The 26,457-nt window shown below is 34.6% G+C and overlaps 1 protein-coding gene across 2 annotated transcripts; it reads right to left on the bottom strand.

Annotated features, from left to right (window-relative positions):
- On the bottom strand, positions 1–26,457 carry LOC136030315 (arginine/serine-rich protein PNISR-like). 2 transcript variants are annotated; one of them, XM_065709211.1, is made up of 10 exons: positions 26,260–26,457; positions 20,557–20,739; positions 16,849–16,970; positions 15,230–15,455; positions 12,521–12,726; positions 9,434–9,583; positions 8,621–8,723; positions 6,450–6,506; positions 2,294–2,400; positions 1–548 (listed from the first exon to the last, which is right to left on the bottom strand). In XM_065709211.1, exons 1-10 carry the CDS (start codon positions 26,339–26,341, stop codon positions 336–338), a joined length of 1,449 nt encoding a protein of 482 aa, XP_065565283.1. In that variant the 5' UTR covers positions 26,342–26,457; the 3' UTR covers positions 1–335. The 2 variants fall into 2 exon arrangements, with proteins under 2 accessions (XP_065565283.1, XP_065565282.1); XM_065709210.1 differs by having other exon boundaries at positions 2–548; positions 16,849–16,973.

Raw genomic sequence — 26,457 nt, 5'->3', positions numbered from 1 at the left:
TGATAATCTGCCCTTTAGACATTAGCACCCATTGGCTACTCCATCCCCAGCTATGTTTCTTGGACTTCATAGGGGGATCAGAGCTTGGAATAATCCTGATCAATACACAGCCTCGCTATTTTAAACTACGGAAAGTTTTGCCTTGATTGTTAAAGAGTTGTTTTTTAATCCTAAAAATTTTTGTGTAATAGCAGTTTTGTAACAAGAGGTGAAATTGATGGAGCGACGAACTGGTATTATTTGGTCCCTCACTGAATAGGAAGCTTACTTTTAAGGCATATAAATTTTTTACACCGTTGTTTTAAAAATACCCATTGTGACACTGGATGCAAGAGCTAGTTGTGTGGTAAGTTCGCCTTACCATGGTGGTTTGACTGCACCTGCCTTTCGTTTCCTCTTTCCTCTTCACTACTTTCTTCTTCCGCTGAACTCTCCTGACCAAGAAATTTTCTTTCCAGGTGGGCAGTTCTTTGTTCCAGTTCCCTATTCTGGCGTTCTATTTCTAGTTCCTTCGTAGCAAAACTTGACTTGTACCTCTGGATTCGATGCTGAAATCATAAAATAATCAAAATAGCTCAGTTCAAACCCCATAAAATAGGCATGTTTCAACCATTCAAAAAACAAATAGTTACAAACAATTGTTAGTGAAATTCTCTGATACAAGTTCTGTTTTATATCCTTGATTACAATTGAAAGCCCCATTTAAAATTTCCTTCCCCATTAAAAATAATTTGTGCTTATGAATAATTGTGTTCCAACAATCTAACAGAAAATCGCTACTAGCAATCAGGACAGAGGGAAAAAGGCCTAATAACTGATTGTTTGAGACACGACTCCATTTCTACAAAGCAACTTTACCCTTTGTTCGGATTTACTGTTCTATCACTTTCAATTTTCTAAAATGTTGTATTTGAGATATACACATTGCTAAGGCAACATACATTCTCTTGTTGGTTTTATTATGCTCTTCTCTCTTCTCATGCTCCGTATACTCCTGGAGAGGAAGACTCTCAGAGATAGTTCGAAATATCAGCACTGTATTCTGCTTGATCTCCGTCATTAGTTGTAACGATCCCAATTTTTTCTTTATCAAGTTTCAATGATTCAATGACGAAGGATTCCACAAAATACCATCCCTCCCCCAACTATTTGTCAATCTAGATTGCAGATAAACGTGTTGAAGCTACTTCCAGCTCCAGGCGCTACAGGTAGATAGATAGATCGATTATTCACACGAAAGCCCAATTGGACCATGGTGACATACACAAAAAAATACAGCCACAAAACGTAGAATGAAAAGATACTTAACACTGATTATTTAAGAAATATGCATACCAAATTTCGCAAGGTTTGATCAAAATAAATATTACATTAAAAAGAAAATCAATAAACAACAATTGAGGATTGTCAGATTGACCTATCTGCTAGAAATCTAGAAAAGAAACAGTATTATTGAGATTACACTTCGAAAAGATAATTTAGTGCTAGATTACGTGAGCCTGGTACTAGATAACCTTTAAGAAGTTTACATTCAAATTTAGAACCACTCTAATTTATTTATGTTTTATACTATTTAGTAGCCTAGAAAAAACATTCAACAAAAGCTGGCAGCTTCACTAACTTCAGTGGAACATCTCTTCGCTATTTCACAGTCCATGTATTTAAAATTCGTTTCGATTCGTATCTGCAATTGTCATCAAGCTACAGACCATTGATCACCATATAAAAAACAAAAAGAAGCAGAATAAAAGGACTGAAATAATGGTGTTGCTCCGTAGCATAATTACAAAGATCACAGGGATCATCGTTGGCACCCCCAAACGGCCAACTTTTAAAGACTGTTGTATCTATGTTCTTGCCATCGGGGATATCGCACTCTAAACCTCAACTTCTACCATTGTCACGCCTCCTTTTGACAAGAATGAAGCCTCTCCGGGTACAATGTTTGCGGGGACACCCCCCTCATAGTGAAAGTCTAAACATCGAATTTAAAGAAGAACAGAGAACATTTGAATTCAAGAAGAATGGCATTTGTTTTTCCTTTGACAATAACTAAATCTATTAACATTTGTATAAGAAAAAAAAAAAAAAAAAAAAAAAAAAAAAAAAAAAAAAAAAAACAGAGTAAAAGGAACCCAACGGTAGGTTTTAAGCAATTTCTTATAAGCATGTTTAGGTAAGCTTAAAAAATAGAAATAAAAATCAGGTGAAAACTGATCCCAAAATCTTTTTATTGTCGCTTTCCGTAGTCATTAGTCATTTAAGAGTTGAGCACCTTTTGAACAAAACTTACTTTAATTTTATCATCATCATCATCACTGCTTTCCAAGTGGCTTTCTTTCTGCACACCGATTTCTTCATCACTTTCTTCTGAGTCAGAGTTGTCATACAGCCCCAGACCTATGGAAAAATCAGAAGAAAAATGAATAGCTCACTCGGCCTTATTAGAATCATCAAGCTAGAAAATCAATCAGCCCAACTTTGACCGAACACTCTATTTAAAGCTTTTACAGACTTTTAACAAGCCAGTTAATGCTTAAAATTCCACGCAATTTTCTAAAGTTATAATTACAAAAACCTAATGTAAAAAGTATATTTCTGTATAATTCAAAGCGTAAATCAGTCGAGAGTTCTTGAAGTTGTTCAATGCACCAGGATCAGAGCTCTTCTTAGAGTTGGTAGTGCCGCGGCAAAAATCGATCAGAGCCCCCTCCCCGATTCAAATATAAGCAAAAAAGCCGAATCAAAGTGAAAAATTCGGTCAAAGTGGGCAGTCCCCCAGCCGCCCCCTAACTATGGTGCCCAGGGCAGCTTACCCAGTTGCCCCCTCCCAGGAACGACTCTGACTAGGATGCAACCGCTTCTGATTGTGTGTGCAATCAGCCATAGGTTGTTGCCTGATGAAGATTGTTGAAGAATCAGGCACAGGTTTTGAAAATGTATAATTTTCTCATAATACTTTTTATCTCTTTATTCAAACATATTTTTTGGCTCCTAAAGTTGGGTTTCGTTGAAACCTAACGGTAATGCTTTTAATAGTACTGAAATTAAGCTAACGTTGATTTTTGGTTTAGAATCGGTGGATACTGCATAAACAATGAAGATTCAGTTCAAACCTGAAGCGTGATTTAGCCAAAATCGAAGTTCGATTTATTTAAAATATCTCAAGGCTCAGCTAAATAGGACTTCAATCCAAATCACTAGTCATATAGTAAGAAACTGACAGATTAACAAGAAAACTAAAAAAACAAAAAAACTGATAAATGAACATAAATTTACTATAGAAGAGCTTTCCAAAATTATAAGAGCAAAAAAGCATCTAATTGGTAAGGTACGTTCTTGAATAATGAACCGGGAATTTAAGATAATATTACATCCAAATAAGTCAAAAATAGTCAAACCTATCATACTAAAAAGAAACTGATTGCTTACAATCCTCAAAATTACGACAATTCACAATATGAATAGGCCTTGCCCCAGTAGCCTCTAAAATGGGTATGTGAATATCCTGACAAGTCGTGTTCTTACCTTTTCCCTCAAGACCGAATGGCACAATGTTCCGGTCTAATGCACGAGTTTCTAGCTTTACACTTGTAACACTTCAACGTGGAAATCATTTAAACTTTTAGTTTAAGCTCACTGTAGCACGATTTAAATGGTGGGAATAGATATAGGCTGTACCTTTGTGGCTAAATCCATCAACTACGTTTATCATCTCCGGCAGAGTATCGACCTCTCCGTTAATGATGAAACTTGAACGATCTCAAAACTAAACCAAAGAGACCAGCATCATTGACCAGTTTTTCAACCCAAGTTCCCTACATGATTGTCGATCACTTACAATATTGTCTGACGTTCCTGTTATTCTTCATGAAAAGTTTCTTACGTATTATGTTATCTGAGCACAGGCCATTCAAATTTTGGGATAATGTTCATCATAGCCAGAGTCAATCTTAACCATGTTAATGGTCATTTCGAATAGAACACACAAGGTATAATTATTCTGACGTATCATTTTCACAAATTGATTCAAAGTATTCCCAGCCAAGACAAAGTTTAGCAAAAAATGGTAGAAACACATATATCAAGCAACATAACTCTCAAATTTATTCTTTTAATTACAGGTGGTACTAGTGAAAATTTTATCTAGCTAAATAATATGAATAATGGAATGATTATGTCAAATATGCACTCGCAGTGAATTAGCATACAATAAAATCAGATGAAAACCACAAAATACTTAGCTCAGATATAAAAAAAAGAGTAAACAACAAAGAAAAATTTGAGCATAACACGATTAAGAACGGTCAAAGTCAAACATAAGTTTTTTTTTATAAAAATGAAGGTCCTACCTTTGGTTACAGATATCTGTGAGAACTTATTTTTCAAGTTAAAACATATCAATTTTGAAATGCAACAATTAAATTTTATTCTATGAAAATATGAGTATTAAAAACAGAGCCAAGTGTAAACCCCACAAACAAAGAGCCCATGAAGCGGATATAATCGTGACTCAAATAACATAAGTCTTAAACATCCTGTTTGGATGTTTGTTAAACATCCTGTCTTAAAATGGACAATAGTACTTGGTATCCATGCTACAGTTTGACAGTATACAGATGGAGTAGTGCTATGTTTTTCCTTGAAAATTCTGTCTTTTATATCAACTGGCTGAAATACTATGGATCTCAATCAAGCTGCTTTCAATGACACTTTGAATACTTGAACCCCTTGAAGATCTTCAAAACATGATATTGTGTTTGAGGGATCAAAATTATCAATATTATACTGAACAACCTAACCTAACCTGAAATACTATGGATCTCAATCAAGCTGCTTTCAATGACACTTTCAATATGAGAACCCCTTGAAGGTCTTCAAAACATGATATTGTACCTGAGGGATCGAAGTTATCAATATTATAGTGAACAACCTAGCCTAACCTGAAATACTATGGATCTCAATCAAGCTGCTTTCAATGACACTTTGAATATGAGAACCCCTTGAAGGTCTTCAAAACATGGTATTGTGCTTCAGGGACCGTAAGTTATCAATATTTTTCTGAACAGCCTAACCTAACCTGAAATACTATGGATCTCAATCAAGCTGCTTTCAATGACAATTTGAATATGAGAACCCCTTGAAGGTCTTCTAAACATGATATTGTGCTTCAGGGACCGTAAGTTATCAATATTATACTGAACAGCCTAACCTAACCTGAAATACTATGGATCTCAATCAAGCTGCGTTCAATGACACTTTGAATTCTTGAACCCATTGAAGGTCTTCAAAACATGATATTGTGTTTCAGGGATCGTAAGTTATCAATATTAAACTGAACAACCCTACCAAACCTAACCTGAAATACTATGGATCTCAATCAAGCTGCTTTCAATGACACTTTGAATATGAGAATCCCTTGAAGGTGTTCAAAACATGATATTGTGCTTCAGGGACCGTAAGTTATCAATATTATTCTGAACAGCCTAACCTAACCTGAAATACTATGGATCTCAATCAAGCTGCTTTCAATGACACTTTAAATATGAGAACCCCTTGAAGGTCTTCTAAACATGATATTGTGCTTCAGGGACCGTAAGTTATCAATATTATACTGAACAACCTAACCTAACCTGAAATACTATGGATCTCAATCAAGCTGCTTTCAATGGCACTTTGAATATGAGAACCCCTTGAAGGTCTTCAAAACATGGTATTGTGTTTCAGGGACCGTAAGTTATCAATATTATTCTGAACAACCTAACCTAACCTGAAATACTATGGATCTCAATCAAGCTGCTTTCAATGACACTTTGAATATGAGAACCCCTTGAAGGTCTTCTAAACATGATATTGTGCTTCAGGGACCGTAAGTTATCAATATTATACTGAACAGCCTAACCTAACCTGAAATACTATGGATCTCAATCAAGCTGCTTTCAATGACACTTTGAATACCTGAACCCCTTGAAGGTCTTCAAAACATGATATAGTGTTTCAGGGATCGTAAGTTATCAATATTATACTGAACAAATTTGACAGCATAATCTCTTGCTATCTCAAAGAAAATTGACGATGAGCAAATATGAAAACTAGTTGGTAACATGCAGATAAGGTTTAAGTAAAAATGCTCTTGTACTGATGATGAAATTAGAACATTTCATTAAAACCATGCCTTTGTAAAAAAAAAAAAATCAGCCTTTCAAATAGTTGAAATTACGCTCAACATTACCACTGTGAAATACACATAAAGTATTTCAACTATTTATAAAATTAAATGAGTAATTCGATTGTACCTGACGAAAGTTTTACACAGGAAAATTTTAAAGTAAAGTTTTTTTAAGGATTTTCACTAGCAAATCTTTTTTTTACAGATCTTTTTGTGTTTTTACAGCATTCACCATTTATTATGATTTAATAACTCAATAAGAAAAACGAGCGACACTTACCAAGCTTTCCAGATAGAGACTGCAAGGCCTGTCCCTTGACTAAGGCTGAATTGGAGGCTTAAAAAAACAATCAATTTAATCTCTTACGTAATTCAGATGTAGAACTTGCAGAAGAAGTTCATCGGCTGAAAAAACTCAAAAAGAGTAGCATTTTCCTGCAAATTCTAAAATTTTTAAAGAAATACCTATCTTAGAAAAAAAAGAAAATTATCACCTATTTTATCACGCTAAACAGGAATGAAATTTCCTCAAAACATTTTTGACCCTGAACAGAACTGGAACTTACTTTTCAAATGGTTGAAAGTTTTGAAGAAACAGCGAAACTTGTCTGACTTTAACCTTATTACCCAGTAGGTGGCAATTGCAATTCTATGGATTGCATCCAAAAATTCCATTTCATTCAGTTTACGATCGAAATGCGCGAACTTTTTCATTTTGAGGAACTGTCATTTACTTTACATTCAAATACGGGCGAAAAATTTTGTAATTAGCTCCAAGTTTTTCTTTATAAAAAGTTTCACATTACTAGTTTCCTTTTCTTATCAGTTTTTAAAAATTTTATTGGATAAAATATTCTATTTGTAACTTCAGATAAAAAAAAAAAAAAGCTTTTTCCAGGCTTTCATGCATAAACACTAAGTAGGCTATATGAACAGTACATTCAAATTGTAGGGATATGTTACAGAAATAACATAATTAGCTTCAGATCTAACTTTTTACGTTACATTCAGAACGGAGAAATTACTAGAAGTAAAGTTATAATATTTTTTTTTCAATCTAGTTAATTTTACTTTTTAAATATTATTTGGTATACCGTAAATATTTCTCAATGTTCAGCTACAGGCAATTTACATTCCAACTGGCATAAAAAACTTTCAATTTTCGACTTGTCACAAGGGATGCAGTTAAATGCGTTTTTTTGAACTCTTGGAATTTTCACACTCAGTTTTTACCATTAAGCATATGCCAGGTAATATTTATTTTCTGATTAGTCATAATTTCTCTTGTCCAAACCTTGGAATTCATTGTTGGCTTAAACTCGTAGATATGAAAATGACCTTAGGAACAAAAAGATGCGTTCGGAGCTTTTAACAGCATTTTGAAGTAATCTGAGCTCTCTTAGATTTTATAATACACTGAATATATCACTTTATACAGTAGGAGCGACAAAACTGTGTCTTGCAAGCTTTATGCGCATTTTGGCCTTTGGATTCTCTCTCCGATTTTATAGACCCAAAAATATTAAACTTCGTAGGCCAGGAGTGGGCTAACCACGGCTTGCGAGCCATAGAGCCTTTCACACCTTCAATATGCAACTTGTGTAAAAAAAACACTTACCGAACTCTTTTTTGCATCATAGTTAATACAAAAAATGCAAAAAAATAAAAAAATAAAAATTGGATAATAGTTATACTAAATTTTCATGCTTCTTATTATATTTTTAATGCTTTGTGCCTTTCAAACGTTAGACACGTCTTACGCAGTTCAAAAGAATTTTTTTTTAAATAAATTGCTCAACTCATTGACAATTGTGGTCCACTCCTTGCATTAAGTAGCCCTGCCACATAGAAAAAAGGAAACCAGCAACTGACAAATATAACGATTTCACTAAATAACAAAATGATTAAAATTTCGCATTAACCCATTTCTATAACCGGGGGAGGAGTGTCCCTCCCTAGAAAAAATTGTACAAAAAACGTTTTACGGATTTCAGACTTCCCTCCTACTTAGAAAAACTTCTTGACACCTTTCCCGAAGGACCGAACACATGGGCACGTATGACAAAAAACTGAAAATTAATCCAATGATATTCCCAAGAAAAAGTACAGGTATATTTACAGGGAGAAGCCAGGGAGAAAACCCTTGAAGATTGTGTACACTGCTCAATAAAGCGATATAGTGGTCAAGTGACATGAGTGTACAAACGTCAAGATAAGAGCAAAAAAAAGATAAAGCGCTAACATGAGCTGAATTTTGCCACTCTAGCCAAAAACTAACTAAGCCGAATATTCAAAGAGGACGTACTGGGAATCTGTAACTCAAGACAGTTATAAAGTGTTCCAAATATATTAAACAAAGAGAATTGTCTAGAACAATAAGAAACATATAATTCAAGATAAAACCTTTAAGAAAAGCATAGTTTTTTGACGATAGGCTACCATTGAAAATACCTTTCTTTTTAGCTCTACTCAGCTCTTCTTTCGCAACACTGTTGATTTCCACTGTGGTTACATCTAGTAGTACCTCAGTCATTATACGCTTCACTTTGATCAGCTGAAAGAAAATAAATGAAGAGTTCAATTTTAGGGTCTCTACTGATCTCATTAATATATGTCACTATTTTAGAAAGAAACAGAACTGGAGGGACTATATAATTTAACTTCTTCAACTTGACTCAGGATTTCATCTTTAAAACAAGGTATTCATAAAAATAAAGAGATTCGCCTTGGAAAAACTACGGTATCAGCAGCTGAATTAAAGCCCCCCCCCCCACACCTTTTCTTTAGGGTCAATTTGGTCTGACGGCCCAAATTTTCATTTTTGATCCAAGTAAGAAGAGATCATAGAAAACTGTAAAACAATTGGAAGTATATTCAGTGAAAAAACTAGTTTTAGCCCGCAAATTTTGTTATGCCATGTACCCCCTTTTTAATAATCGGAACCAATTTATAAAACTTCTAAAACTCTCTCCATCGTCCATCTCTGGCACATCTATTTTCCTTTCTTCCATGGAGCTCTAAGGAGTTTTATTCCCATGATATCCTGAATAGAATGTCCTTGCAATGGTTCAGAATACACGCGAAAATAACTTCCAAACCAGCAAACTCACCCTTATTGTGTTTTTCTTTATATTATGGAAACTAGACTTTTTTTTAAAGGAAAAAATAAAACAAGACAACAAAATGGACTTAACTCATACAAAAAACATTGAGATTACTTTCACGCAGATAACCTACAATAAAAACAAGAAGAGAAAAACATACCATTTCCTGAAAAACTTCTTCTTTAGTCTTGAATATTGGTTCATGAAAATCTGGCTCCACCTTCAAAGCCTCTCTTTCTCTTTCAAGTTTGACTTTGAAAGGCTCCACTGGATTTTGCGGCTCTTCTGTATCACTTTCGCTATCACTCTCCTAAAATAAGAATTTAACTCTTAAAACTTCCTATAAATCATCAAACTGATCTTTAAAACGCTCCAAACACGACAAAAAGAAGCTTTTTCAACTGGAAGCTTCACATTTAAAGTGTTCCATCAAGAAACGAAAGCCATAATAACAATAGAAAAAAACTTGCTAACTCACCATTCAGTATGTCATCAATTCAAACTACCAATTCAGCTTTTTGAAATGTCTATAACAAAGTCAGATACTTACTAACAGACTAAACCAACTGACCCACCATTCGGTGTTTCACCAATTAAAAACTAAACCACCAATTCAGCATTTCGAAATGTTTATAGCCAAGTTAGACACTTAATAGCAGACTGAATAAACTAACTCATTGTTCAGCATTTCACCAATTCAAACCACCAATTCAGTGTTTCAAATTGTTTATAACCAAGCTAGATACTTAATAACTGACTATAAGCAAGTTAGATACTTAATAACAGACTGAACCAACTAACCAACCATTCAGCATTTCACCAATTCAAAACTAGACCACCAATTCAGCATTTTGAAATGTCTACAACCAAATTAGATACTTAATAGCAGACTGAAACCAACTAACCCACCATTCAGCATTTCATCAATTTAAAACTAAACCACCAATTCAGCATTTCGAAATGTCTAGAACCAAGTTAGATACTTAATAACAGACTGAACCAAATAACTCACCATTTCGCATTTCAACAATTCAAAACTAAACCACCTATTCAGCATTTCAAAATGTCTAGAACCAAGTTAGATACTTAACAACAGACTGAACCAACTTACCTACCATTTAGCATTTCATCAATTTAAAACTAAACCACCAATTCAGCATTTTGAAATATCTAGCAAAATTTTAATTTATCATTTTTGCACTACTTAACTTATGGCCAGTCATCCCAGAAGTTTTAGCAGGAAGTTGGCCAAACGTGAAAATAAATTAACGGGGTCTTCTTATCTCATGGAGGCACTCAATCACAACTGTAATTACGTCAATTTGCATCATGGAAGGCAATTACAAAATCTCATGCTAATATTCTAATATGACCAATGCGTATGGACCATTCAAGAAGAACATGCAGTATCTATATATTTCTATCTTTTGTCTTCTATCTGGCAAATACATTTATTAACTAAACTCCGTCGGTTGACGACATCTCATATGCTACTAAATTTTATTTTTCTCATTCCTATAGTAATATACATGTATAGCATCTATTATTTACAATAAGGTAAGTTCTTAACGCAGTGGATTTAAATTAGTTTTTGAACTTAAAATGTTTCGACTCAGAAAAAAAAAAATCTAACATTAGGCGTAAAACCCTCAGTCTTTTTCCGGCCTTTCCCCTCCTCTACAAATTTTTTTTTAACACAACGCCATTTTACTAAATTTGCCATCCTTTTTATCACAAAGAGGGACAGGTGAAACATCACAACATTTCGTGATAATTTGCACTTTCATGGATTTCCAAACACTTCTAAACACTCTTATGCTCATATGAAATACTCGGGACTTTTGATTGTTTACTGAAGGGCATCAAAAATCCTCGGGCTTGAAATTTATTTTAGTAAAAGTTCCATTGATTTATCCTTTGTTTGCCCAAAGTACCTTTTCTTGTTTTATACTGAAATGAATTTTAAATTTCAATCTAAATAAATTTCTATGAATATAAGCCAGTTCATCCCTGAACGAAAATTGGTTTCTTTCAAGCCCCTCCAAAAATTGAACTTTTCAAATAAACAAACGTTAATGCGAAATATAGATTTTTAGCAGCCACACAAAAAGTAAAAAATAGATACTTCAAAACGTCAATCAGATGTCTTAAGGGGTAACAAAAGGACGAGACTTCTACCTCCACCCGCTTCGTTATGGCTAATTATGTATTGATCTGAAGACTCAATAGGAGCTAGGATGTTTTTGCATTAAAATACACCCTTTGAGGCATCTACCTCAAAAAAAAAAAAAAAAAAATACTTAAAAAACAATCAGAGAACCTTACTGCAGAGGTTTCAAGCTCTTGCCTTCAAAATTAGAATTTTGTACTTTTTGCCAAAGAAAAATCATGGATGCGTGTTGTTTATTTTTTCCCCAGGGATTATCGTATTGAACCAAGGGTCCCTAAGCTCGGAAGAGGGCTCATTCAAATAGAATTAGAAGTTTAAGTGCCCTCGTGAGTAACCAATCAGATCAGAGGACAACTAGCCCCCTCCCGATGCCCACTTTCCCCCCAAGACATCCGAATGAAATTTTGAGATAGGCATTTGATTCATCATAATTGAAAAGTCAAATAAATATGCCAGGGGAGAGAGAGGCTGGATGTCCCCAATCACTTTTGACTCTTAAAAAGCAGGCAAAAACTTTGATTTCCAATCGAATGAGCTCTCTCCAAAGTTTAAATGACCAGTTCTTCCATAAGAACCATATATGTTAACGACAGGCAACTTGCATTACTTACAGCCCTTGCCCCAGGGGCTGAAAGGGGGTATTTCTACCTCGGAGGCATAATAATTTGACCTTTGGACTATTTTGAACAAAATGACTATCGCAAAAATTTGATCAGATACATTTGGGGAAAAGAGCGGGGGGGGGGGGGGAATAGGCTGGTCACCCTCTGATCCATTCTGATTCTTAAAAGGGCAATAGAACTTCCAATTCCCAATTGAATGAGTCCCTCCAAATTTTGTAGGACCATCACTTACATATGAAGTGCCTGTGGTAAGAAATATAAATAAATAAATAGTAATACATTGAAGCTTTATGGCCCTTTACTATAGACAATGTAGGAGCGTTACTATTTTGCTTACTCAGGAAAAACACTAACTGTCGATATAATCTGCCCATAAAAATGTGGCAAAGAAAATGATATTCTGCGGCATAAAACTTGAATCTTGCCTTAAGGAGCTAATTGAATATGAACTTACAAATTTACTTTTCCCTGGGATGAATACTAGACCCTTTTCTTCTGCTTCTTTTTTTCTCATGTCTTCTTCTTTTTCTTTCTGTTTTCGGAGATTTTCCAATTGCTGTAACTTTTGAAGCTTTATCTGCTCCTTTTTTATCTTTTCCTGTTCCATTTTTTCCAACCCTTCACGCAACCAAGCAGGAAGTTGCTTCCTCTTTACTGCATCTGTAAAAATAAATAAATATAGAAATGAAAAAAAAAAAAAAAAAATGATGATTGCAGCTTCAATAGCTGCTATACAGCTCATGCAAGTTGTACAGCATGTGGTAGAAAAACAGCAGTTCGATCCAACTTTCTTCACAAACTTAATCAACCAGTGTCAATCAAATAGCATACAAGCGACTGAATAGGAATCGAAAGTTATCCGATTAAATCAACTCTAGCGGGATATTACAATCCCAGATATACCGTTTCCCACTGTTTCCTCTGCAATAATGGTGAGCGTCACGTTTACAATTGATTGCTCGTTTAAGCGGCATGTAGAAAATATTATATATAAAGGCCACTAATCACTCCAGAGTTAAACAAAAATGCTCAGGTTGAGCATCTCGGATCGCCAGCTTCTCCTAGGGTATACAAACGTCATTGGTCTATCTTCGAGTATAGTTGCCCCGTTGGGGGTCCCCAAACTCAAAACACTGCTTCATCTCAGCGGAACTAGAAGATGTTCAAAACGCGCTACTAAAATAATGCTCGGACCCTTCTTCAGCAACTACAAAAGCGCCCTTGAGTTTTTGAATTGGCCCAATGTATTCCCTCAAAGACATGGTTTAATAGTGAAATTGGGAAAAGCACTATTAGCAAACGAGAAGCAATAATCTATTCTATCACCATCTGTACTGATCAGCAGAATTACTAGGCATCATAATAAACTTCAACCCGTTAAGTGTCGAACCGACAGATTTGTAAACTCCTTTGCGTCATATTTTGAAAGTATTAACAAGTGACTTTTTTTTTACATTGTAAAAATAGCATAACTTGGCGTTCATTTTTGAGTTCTATGATAATTATTTAAATAAACAAATACGAATTATGCTGCTAGAGTTAAGCTTTTTTCGACTTTTGAATTAAACTTGGTAACAATGGACTTTCTGTGGCTCTACGGATTTTAATATGGCTTTGGAGTCAGAAAATTAAAGATACCTGCGCTAATCCCTAGAATGCTTTCATTTTCAATCTGAACTTTCATAAAACCACTTCCGCTTCCTTCTAGGCACTATCCTCAAACTCAACATTTTTATAATATTTCGCAGTTCACCAAATTTGATACATATTATTTATATTTGCAAAACTGTGGGATTATTTCTTAAATTAATAAAGCCGAAAAAATTAAAAATATTAACAATTTCCTTGAATTTTCCAGAGTAAAAAGATTCAACTCCCGAACATTCAATACGTTAATATGAAACAGGGTTACAATCCTGATAGATTATAGAAAAAAAAACATTGTTTAACATTTAAACAGGTACTTTTTTTTTAAAATCCAGCAAGAAAAAGTGATTATTAAAAAAAAAACAGACAGAAGTCAAAGCGTCATGACGACCTAAAGCCTTAGATGCGTGACATTCTTAATGATAAATCAGCTAATAAATTAGAAAAAAAATGAAGAAAAAAACAAACAAAAAACAAACTATTTAACTTCTGATGACAGAAAAATGAAATAAAAAAAGAAGAAAAATACTGTTGGTAAAAAGTGTCCACTAAAGGTCCAAAAATGTCATACAGACACCGAGACCACTTGAAGTATTAAATTTACAGTTTTAATTTGTAATGAAGTCAGATTTTGTTCATTTTTAATGGTTCCGATGCAAAAGCTTTCATTACTACAAGGGCATAAACTCTGAGGCCTTAATTTTAATGACTCCAGTTTCAGCAGTAGGCTAAAACTTGCACCAACTCCATAGCCCTGGCTTTTAGTCTCACCCTACCTTCATAGATAAGATTCATATCAGTTTCTTATGATTCTTGGTCTTAGCTGGAGCCGGCTGTGAAAAAGAAAAATCTCCAAACAATAAATGAATACAAATACATTTACCCATAAAAAGGTTAAAAATAATAACCCCGTTTGTCAAAATTTATAAATGCTGCCTGTCACATAAAAGCAACAATCTTTTTTTATTGTGCATGAGAAAAAGATGGGACAAAATAAGGAAGAGATTTAAAGACTGCTTTTAATGAGTAGGAAAATAAAAAAAAAAATCGTTTTTATATAAGTAAGAAACACATTTCCATCATTCATTCTTTTATGCATTTTAACTAGGATTACAATCTTACGAGTTATCGATAGATCTGGGCTGTTATAATATCTTTGCCAAACTCTAAGCTATTCATTTTTCAACTCCTAGTTGAGGTTCTCACTTGACACCTGAATTCCAGACGCCAGGTGAGGCTGGAAACGCCTGGTCCTGCTGCACGAACAATATGGTATGTATCATCAACCGGATTCATAACCCTAAATTCTTTTATTTGCCTTAACAAATTTTTAGAGGAAACTTAACAGAACCACTTAATTAAGACACACTAAGCAAAAAAGTTTCACAGTCACTTCATCTCTAATCAATGATCAGCGTAGCGACTGTACATCATCTGCAGTAAAATAAATTTATAATAATGAATCTATGCAATTAAGATCTTGTTCCAACATGCAACAAAAAAAAAGCACACAAACCTATCATAGGTATATCCTCCTGTTCAGCATCAAAATCGTCTTCTTTGTGACTGGATTCAGCTAAGAGGCTTTGTCTTTCTTGTTTCAGAAAAGCAAGTGGTTTGGCTGTGTTCCTAGGTGCTGGTGCAGGGGGCACATTCAAGCTCAGTAAACTTGGAACGTATAGACCTGGTTGCGGCTGTTGAGGTCTAAAATGGGGTACAGGCGCAGTCCAATATGCTGGAGACTAAAACAATGAACACAGTTTTTTTCAATTTTGTCTAAATATCAGCTAAATAACTAAAAAAAAGCTAAGAAAGAAAACAGAGAACGGGAGTTACTTTTTGATTTCAGGATAAATTTAGCTTTTAATTGTGTGCTTTTTGTTCTAGATTACAAGTGTGATATCTTTGTCCTCCAAAATGGAAAGAGATATCTAACCTATTTTCCAAAAATGAGTTGCATGAGAAAATTTTACAAGCAAATATTCATCCACTAGCAGCTTCCTCTCATTGCAAATAAATACAAGTTACCTGAATTAATATGTGAATCACTGTCTTTGTTAACGTAAAAAGAATAACTAAGAAGATGATTCTTTCAGCCTACAGTAGAGGGCTGTCCTAATCAACTTTGAATTATTTGGTGATTCCCATCCTTATCTCCAGTTACTTTTTTCTTCTCCCTTTTCTTTCTTTTTTTTTGTGAAGAATACAATTTTTGGTTTTTCTCTTTTGTGATAGAAGACACGGATCGATTTCCACCTCTCAGTCTATTTGTGTTAAAAGTTGTTGTTTTGTGCACTGTGTCTTTCAACAAAACCAGACTTTATAATGCTTCAAAAAGAAGCTTACTGCAGCTATGATATGCCTACAGTATATTCACTTAATTTAGATTTGAGGCATTATCTTTACTGACCTCAGCAACCTAGGTATAATTGTCTCTGTGAGCAAAAAAAGATGATGTTTGTTTAACACTGAATTTTTTTTAAAGAAGCCTACAAGTTATAAATCAACTGACTCTTATCATCATACTTAACTACTCGAGCAAATACAAAATATAAACAGCATTGACTAAAACCCATACCTCAGTCTGTATATATAACGATTCTAAAGAAACAACACGCAAGTGACAGACTATCAATTCTTTTTTCAAGTACAGAATAGTTGTTACGCATGGGAAGGGACCGCCCTGCCCCTATATAGGTCAAAATAATCTCCCCTAAGAAATTGAAAAGATACCAAAACAAACCCTCTTTTGAAGTTTTGTACCCCCTCTTGGAACCATGCTACACCTATGTAGTATTGAGTATAGCTATTTTTTACTAACGCGCTTAAGCACTATGGAGCTCATGTGCAACTATAGTGGTTTTTAGAGTAGATAAAGCATATAAGTATGTAATGTACATAATAGTTGAACATAAAATCACTTTCCAAATAAGCCTGCATATGGTTGCCAATCACTTTCTGTTTTCGCTTAATTTCACAATTAAGTACTTGATCTTAAATTCCCAATTCTAGCCATAAGGGATATAAAGCCCTACCGTATTAGCTTGGTAGCTGAAAACAGCCCCAATGATAGGATTGACAATAACAGACAACAAAACTACATAGAAAGTTAACACAAACAAATTCGGTTGTTACCTGGGGTGGAGCTGGAGGTGGCACATGATGTACTGTTGAGCAGCCCGGTGCAGTCCAATGTTGATTAGGATGCCACACTTGTTGCTCGTTCCTATTATCCCATTGCTGCCAGGGTTCTGGGGCTGCTGAAAACAAAAGAGATTTCCTAATTGTGCAAAAAAATAAATGAGTCCTGATACATGTTAACTCTGATTCCAAGCTGTGTATGGGTTATTGAAACTTGCATTTAAAAGTTTTGAGAAAAAAATATATAAAATACTGATTTACCTAAAAATTGACCATTTTTTAAAAAATGGGTTGAAAAATATATATTTAAATCCCTAGGTCTGATGTAAAAAGAAAAAGGAAAAAAAAAAATCTTACAGACCCCCCCCCCCCAAAAAAAAAACTGACTGAAAGCTTTTTTGATTGACTGAACTGTATATTCCTATGTCCTTGACCCAAGAGGACTTAAATACACAAGTAAAAAATAGGAGAGAAAAAATTATTGGCTTGCCAATTCAAGTTTCTTAGACAGTTTGAAACTTATGTTCACAGGTTCCTGGGCAAAGGGATCCTAATGTACAAAAAGAACATTTAGGCTGGAGACACAGCCACCCAAATTGGATTAAAAATAAGCACAAGATTCTTTGATTTTTAATAAGGTTTGAATAAATATCTGACACTAAGAAAGGTTTAGGGGAAATATCCTACTCTAATTGGGTGATGTCTATGCGAAGTTTTATCTATTCAATCATATCAATAACTTCATCTATTCACCTACAATAATATCTGTCATCATTTTTCAATCTAGTATGATTATTCATTTTAATTTCTGTTTGTTTCAAGTTTCATTTATTTATTTATATTAATTCTCTATGTTTAAGTTTGACATATTTTCTACTTTATTTCTGCTTATTATAGGTTTTAATAATGTTCTTAAGTTGTTTTTGGAGGGCATAAAAAAAAAAAAAAAAAAAAAAAAAAAAAAAAAAAAAAAAAAATCTCGAATAAATGATTGGCAATTTAAGAAGGATTCATTAGTCAACAAATTTTGAGACCAGGCACCTTTTTTGAGCAACAAATTGACCATTTTAATCAAAATTGTAGAAAATGCTTAGCACTATGCCAATTGCAGCAGCATCAAGTGCAAAGCCCACGGAGCAATGCACCAAATTATACCAATAGCCCATTTTAAATCAAAAGCTTCATTAATTTATTTTAGTAGAAAAATGAGCTCAAAGCCCTTTTCTGAGATCTTTAGATTTTAGTCAGGGTAATTAGAGAGCCCTAGGGCCCACATTCCATCCCATACCTCAACTTCATATTTATATATATTGCATCTCTTTCAATTGGTGAGTATCCAGAAATCAGAACATTCATGGCACCAAATAGTAAGTAAACAGCAACTCTTGTCACAAGAAATAGAGAGGGAATTGATTTTACCAGCTCTTGGTCCTTTTTACTGCCTTAATTAAGTGATATTGTTATTGAAAATACTTTACTATTTTTAACAACTGAAACAGATATTCTTTTATCAATTTTATCTCTAACAAAAAAAAAAGGCCATTAAAAGAGTAGAGCTTCCTGCCATTATTTTCCCGACTCTTTTTTTACCGCCTGGCTGAAACCACTGGGCAATGTGACACACCAACCTGTACTAAGTAGAAAAAAAAAACTTGCACCACCACAAAGTGTCAATATCTACCATTTTGTTCTGCAGAACAAAATTTTGGTCAGGACAGATCCAAAATGGTATTGAACAAAGTCATAAACTATAGGTAGTGAGCAGGCATCAGCTTCTCTCTTACTTTAGAAACACTAGTTTTTTTGAGAATTGGAGCATCATGACGAAAAACAAAACAAAAACAGTTAAACTTGACCTAAAAGAGCAGGGGATTCAAAGGAACTCAAGTACCCCTAATATGACCCAAATTATCCTAACCGCTGTGAATATTAAAATTTCATGGGTAAATGTTTTGAACTGTAATTAGTAAATACAGCACTGACAATAAGCTGCAATAAATATCTGTTTCATTCTAAAATGCCTTCAGGTAAGCAGCAGTCAAGCTTTACTATAAAGAACATAGGGTGAATGAGTGCCAGCAGTGTCTCTCATGTTAATAACACTTCCTGCTAATTATAATTTTTAACAATGACCCTTTACTTTCATTTAAAAAAAAAAAAAATTTTTTTTAGTTATCTAGTAAGGGATTAAAATAATTAAATGTCAATCAGTAAGAATCAACAACATCGATAAGTTACTTTTATAGCTAATAAGTGACACTGTTAAACTTGATGACATTAAGCTTCATAAAGGGATCTAGCTCACACATGTTACATTGTGTTTCAATCCTGCTGCTTTGGCTATTACTCCTCCTAGCTGTAGTTGTAATCCTACCAAAAAGGGTTACTAAAAAGTAACCACCTCTCATCCAAAATATTTTAAAATAATGAAATATAAAACAGTGTCTTAGTAAAATAATATGAAAAAGTTGGGGGGCTGCCGCCCCCCAAACCCCCAGCTTTTAAAGACTCTTTTGTACATGTTTTTTTTTGTGGGGGGACTTCATTGTTACTAATTACTAGTTTCGGCGCAATGGTTCTCCTGTCCTCTTGTGTTTAACATTTTTCGAAGTTATTCCATTATTCATTCATTTCAATTTTTTGTTAATTAAAAGAGGGCCTTTCCGAAGCCAAGAGCGGGGGGTTAGCAAAAAAACAAAAAACCTGTACAAAAGAGTCTTTAAAAGCTGGGGGTTTGGGGGGCGGCAGGCTCCCAACTGCCTCTTCTAATTCCTGTACGTTTTAAGGTTCGACTTTGGGACGCAGCCTCTTTAACTCTTTAAGAAAACGAAGTTTTTTTCATATTATTTCTGTACGTTTTTCTACAATCCATGGTGGATGTAATTTAATAATTCCTGTACTCCTCGTACAGGAATTAGGAGAGGAACTTGGGTGGCTGCCGCCCCCCCCCCGCTTTTAAATCATTGTATAAAATAGAAAAAAAATAGATAGAATGACCGAAATGTTTCTTTTCCTCATAAGAAGCTAATATTCTGTTATCTCTCAATTGATAAGCTGTCCAGGTGTTATCAAAATTATACACTTTTATTTTGATGTTGTTAAATAAAAACCGCCCGTAAGGGACTTGAACCCTTGACCAGAGGATTAAAAGTCCCACGCTCTACCGAAACTTTTGGGGGGTTAAGATTTTCCTATGAAACTTTGAAGGGCACTTACTCGGAGAATTCCGCATCGAATGAGTCCTCGTACACCCAGATCCGATGTCGGATGTGACCTGTAGGCGTCGAGAAAAAAAAAAAAGAAAATGAATTTTAAGTGGCTATGCATGGTTGCTGGAAAACAGGGAAGGAGTTATCAGATCGAGCTGAAATTTCGCGGATAAGCTCCTGGGCCCTAGGGGACCTTAACTTTTGAATTTCAGCCCGATCAGACAACGTTAAAGGGGGGCTGGGGTTGACGGGTCGAAACTTTCGGCCAGATTTTCCCCATAAAGGAAAAGTTGGAGGGGGATGAAATTTTGCAGGTTTCTTAGTTGGAGCTCGGGCTACGAAATGCATCCCTCCCCATCCCTCTGCGACCACTGGAACCGAAGATAGCTTAACATTGTCGTGTGTCACCTCATTATAGAGGCACGAGTGTGCCTCCTTGATATATACATCAGTACATTAGCCAATAACAAGTATAACTCTTTAACAATAGTACCTTTGTGATGTACATCAAAGATAAGTGGATTTTCAATATCTTCTTCAATTTCCATAGTGTCCTCACTTCTGACCATAGGTGGCTGAGGGGGAGTTGGAAGCAATGGCTCTTTAACATTGTTGATAAAGCCTGTGCTGGTGTCTTTCATGGATATCCACTGTTGGGCAAGAGCTGCCCAGTCAACTAGAAAAGAGTAAACATGTTATAATAAGGATTGGTTCATCTTCTAAAAATATGTACTCACTTAGTTGAGGCTTATAACCAGTTTTACACTTAAAACAGTTAAAATATAAAAAGTGCTTTAAAGATTTTCACTTTATTTTTCTTCTTCTTGAGAAGCATTACTGTGAACAGTTTCATGCAAAGCTGTTTGACGAAATTATAATATATATTTTTTTTTTATTTGGCATTAGCATGGGAACAAGCATAGAAATGTACAGGCATATCTTCTAATGCAATATTCTAAGCAATGGGAATGGTGAGGCATTAGAAAAGCATGAGATTGACTTAAAGCATGATTTAGGCTCTGAATCCATTCCTGGAATTTTACTTCTCCAAAATCAACCAAATCCTAGAATAGCAAAGATTCCCCCCCCCCTTTTTTAAATTGGCCTTACTTTGCATAATGGTCCAACTGATGGTGGTATGGACCAACTGATGGTGGTATGGACCAACTGATGAGGGCTAAGGCTGTTTAAGAACAGAAGAAAAAGACAAAAGATACTATTTGATTCTCCATTGAATGTTCTTTTGAAAAATATAAGTCACAACAATTGCAATTTCATTCCATCCCCAAGACCCCCCACACAGGACCAGAAATAGTCCTAAGCCATACACAAAAGTTTTTGACTTTCATTTCAAACTTGCTTTATTTGACGTCATGAACTAATCATTGATGAGAAAAAAGCACATTAAATGACGATGATCCCATAAAATCAGTAAACTTTTCTTCAAATACCTAGGACTATATTTAGCCTAATTAATGGGGAATGGGACGTAATTATGGCATTTATTGGAATGAGCATTGAATACAGAATCAAGTCAGGGAGGCAAATGTGGTCCACCATTTGCAAGGTTATTCTAAAAACGGAATGCATGATTATTACAATTTTGGAACACTATTCTCTACACAAATGGCACCAAAACCATGAATCTCAGAAAATGGAACAGTACTCTCCAATTTCAACTAAGCTCATTAGTTTTGCTAATCTCATGAAATTTTGATTTTGTGTGTATATAAATTGACTAGGTTTTTCTTGCTTATAGGTTTAGCCATCTATTGCTTGGAATGCTGTGAATATACAGACATAGGAACATATAAGCAGAAGATAGAACATCTAAAAGGAAGTTCTTGGTTGAATAAGCAGAATTGCTCTACAGGAGTTATTTATGCCAGAGTAGGTAAGCTAATTCAAAATTTTAGCTTGTAATAACATTATAGGGGTAGATAATAAGGTAGAACCCCTCATTAATTCTGCTGATAATTTTATTTTTTCAAGTTTTATGTTTAATTAATTTTTTTTCCAAGTATTAAGTACTAGTATTAGGTTAATGCAGTGTTTCATTTAAGTCTTTTATGATAATTGCTGATCAAAGTTTGTGTTATTTGTGCCTTTCGTTTATGTTATTGTACTGTGTTCATGGCTGTGTATTTGGCTTTAAAATACACTTATCTATCTATCTATCAACAGGACAGAAATCATTTTGAATGAAATGTTGGTGTTCAAAATGAACACCAAGGTCACTGACATTTTCAACAGGTAAGATTGAATGTCCAGCAAGATGGTATTGGTAACTTTGTTCTACTTTGCCAAAGTAATGGATGACCCTACACTTATTTTCGTTGACAAATATGGAGTTAGCATTACACCAATTGTGCACTGCATCCAAGTCTTTTTGAAGCAACAAAGCTTCATCTGAACTTGTCAAGGAGCAGTAGAGCTTTACATCATCTGCAAATATTTTAACTGTGGAATGGTGGACAACAAGAGGCAATTCATTGATGAAAAGGCAGAAAAGTACTGGACCAAGGCAACTACCTTGTGGAACGCCACTTAAAACTATCTCAGCTGAGGACAAAGCATCACCTACAATCACTTTCTGCATCTTGCCTGTCAGATAATCACCAATCCAATTCAATGTTCTGGCACCAAGGTGATATACCTCACACTTTAGAAGTAAAAGCAGAATGAAAATTTTATCAAACGCCTTAGAAAAATCTATATAAATGCAATCAAACCTGAGACCTTCATCTGCCATCCTATAGAAGTCAGTAATTACTTCCAAAAGCTGTGTATTACATGAGCGTTTTTTACGGAAACCATGTTGAGATGGATGCCAAAGAAGATTTGATGCAAAATAATTGAAGTGTTTGATATTGGTCTATAGTTTTTAAATTGTGTTTTTGTGCCACTTTTATACAGGGGTTTAATTATTGCTTTTTTCCATGCCAAAGGGCAAGTACCAGATGCCAGACACAGATTATACAAATATGTCAGTGGTTCAGTGAGTACTGTTGCAAACTCTAGGATCATATGGTTTGAAAATTCATGAATGTCTGGTGATTTATTTGTGTCAAGATGCTTCCAGACCTCAAAAACTTGTTGATCATCAAAATCTATTTTGAAATTGGTAGAGAAAATAGGATCAATAGGAGTTTCACTGTGAGGTTGTGTAAAAACAGATGAGGGAAGTTTATTAAAATGTTCAGCTTTTTTGTTATCATCATCTATATTTGTCTGTATTTCAGGGTCAGTGACTGAAGTTGAGGATGGGGACTGTGAAGTCTGGTTTTTTCTTATATATTTCCAAAACCTTTTTGGGCAACTTTGAGCAGATGCAATGATAGAAGATTCAAGTGCCTCACGATTTGACTGAAGAAGCCTAGTTGCTGTATTTCTTGCTCTTTTATATCTTATCCATGACTCAGTGCTTCTTATTTTAATATGCTCATGCCACCAATAATTTTTTTTGCTAATAGCTTGTAGAATTTCTCAAGGAAGAGTTTGCCTATTTTTATAGAGCTGACTATAAACTATAGTTTGAATAAACTTGTTTTAACCCACTACCAAAGCTTCATGAATCAGCTCAAATACCTCATTAACATTGTATTTATTTTCCCTCAACTGTTCTGTGATACATAGTGATAAAATGAAATTTTGGAAAGACTCATAATCACCTTTAGTGTAATTATATTTAAGGGTCTGTTTTTGAGGAGTAGAATCATCACTTGAAGATTTTAATGACAGTTTAAGAACAGTGTGATCACTTTTTCCTAATGGAGGTAGAATTTCAATATTTCTAACATTGTCAGGAGATTTTGTTATTACCAAGTCAAGGACAGAAGGATTTGAATCATCCCAAAATCATGTAGGCTCCTGAATGTGTTGGCATAGGTACATGTCCAGTAATTTTTGGAGGAAATGATGCTCAAATGATTGATTAGAAAGCAAGGTTATTTGATTTTTCCAATCAATGGAAGGTAGGTTAAAACCACCCACCACTAATACCCTTGAACTAACTGTTGAAACATTGTGAAGATACTGCAATAAATTTGCATTATTATTTGGATCAGGTTACCATGTGTCCAATGGTGTTCAGGTTACCACTCAAGAAGAAAGAAGCAGCATCACATTCTATGGGGCTATGGAAAAACAGTTTGATTGGACAACATTTTCCATTATTTAGACTTCTCAAATGAACATTTGACAGGGCAATTTGGCAAAATTACTTGATTCAGGAAGTTAAATCAACCTTATTTTGACTCTTCTTAGTACTACAGTTTGGATCCTCTTGAAGTCTAAATACAACTAAATTTTTTTGCTTCATGACCAAATCTTCTAGAATATCATTTGGCTGTTTCTTTGCTTTTTATTTCATTTTTCAATTTTTCACTAAGGTTATCAAATTCAAGTTTGAACAATGTAGTGGCATGCTTCTTTACATCCTCAACAGAACATTTGGCAGATACCTCTTTTTCTATCTGTGTTAATTGATCACTTATTGGTTTTAGTAGTTTTTCAAATTTATCTTGAAGCTTAGTTTTGATTGTTGAAAATGAACACCTAATTTTGCTCTTTATTATGTCTTTGATCTCACTGGGTGTTATTCCTTGAGTTCCAGAGCCCTTTTGCTTGCAAATAGGACAATGCCAGAGTGACCCAAGATGATGTATCATCTTGTTAAACAAATCATACTCCAACTTGCTCATTTCAATGCATTCAATGCACAACCATGCATCACACATATTGCATGAAAGGGCCAAACTATCATCCTTTAGCCCCATATTACATGCTTTGCAGCAATCTAGATTTTTTCTTGGTGATTGTCTCTGATGTTTGCTGCTCATTTCTGTATTTAGCCAGACTACTACAGTGCTTTTTGAAAAATATGATAACACTGCTCAGGGACGGATTTCAAAATATGTTACAAGCTTTGTTGAAATGCAGTTTTCATTGTCAATATAAGTAGCACTAAACGTAATCAAAAATGCTGAGATCACATCAAAAAAAAAACTTCATTCAATTACTTTTGAGCCAATGCTCCAAAGTTTTCAGAGATTAATTATTGCCTTGAAAATTCTGGATGTAGAAAGAAACTGTGGGAAGTGCAATACTCAAATCACCTATTCTCAGCAGCTTAAGGATTAAAAATCCAGCCAGTACAAGTATGGCCTCTTGATTGTTTGATATTGCTCTCTTCTGCACAGACTATCTCTGGAAGTACATGAAAAACAACTGAAACAATGTGTTATATGGTGTTATGGAAATGTAGCTTTTGGCAACTGCAACTTTATAAGTTTGGAAGAAGAAGAAGTGTTTGGTTTGTTTTGATTATTTGGCTTGTTGGGAAATACCCATGGGGATAGAGAAAATTCACTAGCTTTAAAATCCAGGTAATAAAAGTCAAATGCTAAGGGAAGCCACTTAAAATGACACTAAAGGATAAATATAAGCAGAAATAAATGTTCTATCTCACAAATTTAGCCAATAATACTTTATTCAGTTTTTACACACCCAGGTACTGTTGCTGTTTATGTATTTTTAGGTTGCCCCATGGAGGAGGAGGGTCAACCAAAAATGGATGCACTTCTAGAATTAGCATTTCTAAGTGCTCTAAACCATTTAGAGCCCTTGGAACAAAACTAAACCTTTACTGCTCTTTGCATTAAATTGAAAACTTGTTTTTAATATTTAGGCTAATTTCTCATTATTTTTAAATAATGCCAGACAATTTGGCTTCCCTCCTTGAAAATTCCTTCATGTAAAGTTCTTCCCACTTAAACTACTGCACTCCCCCTCCAGCCGAATTCCTCTAGACAAATCCATTCTAGCTGAAAATTCCAGGTGAAATTTTTCTCAATGTAGCCTACTTTCATTTGAAAAAAAAAACTTTGAGGGTCAAGCAACCTTGGATGAGATGACAGGATGTACAAGATTTTTAGAAATTCTTACTGATTGACTAGAGGATGGTTGTGGTAAAGAATGCTAGATTTGTAGTCAAAATGTGTAAGTTACAGTTACTCTGCATAGGCCTAGCCTATAGGCTAATGAAATAAGGATTGTTTTAAAATGTTTCATTCTCAATAGCCCATAGTGTAGTCCTTTACCAAAAGATATTTTATGAATTTAATGAGGTGAAAACAGTGTTACTCTAATGTTAAGCTTTTTCACTGCACAGCATGGCTGCTAGGGTGATACCTACCTTGGTCATGTTGTAATCTTTTGCAAATATTTTCTTGGGCTTGCCAATCAACCCATGAATGATTACTGTCTTGCTGCCACATCTTTCTTTATACCAAAGATCCTCCTAAATTAAAAACATGTAAAACTTCTTATTTTTTTATCTCTTTTCTAACTCTTTCTTATTGCTTCATCTTTTCTTCTGAAAGTAGCCAAGATT

Source organism: Artemia franciscana, chromosome 8 (genome assembly GCF_032884065.1).
Source record: "Artemia franciscana chromosome 8, ASM3288406v1, whole genome shotgun sequence".
Classification (NCBI taxonomy): Eukaryota; Metazoa; Arthropoda; class Branchiopoda; order Anostraca; family Artemiidae; genus Artemia; species Artemia franciscana.
This window is presented reverse-complemented; position numbering and strand designations above follow the sequence as displayed.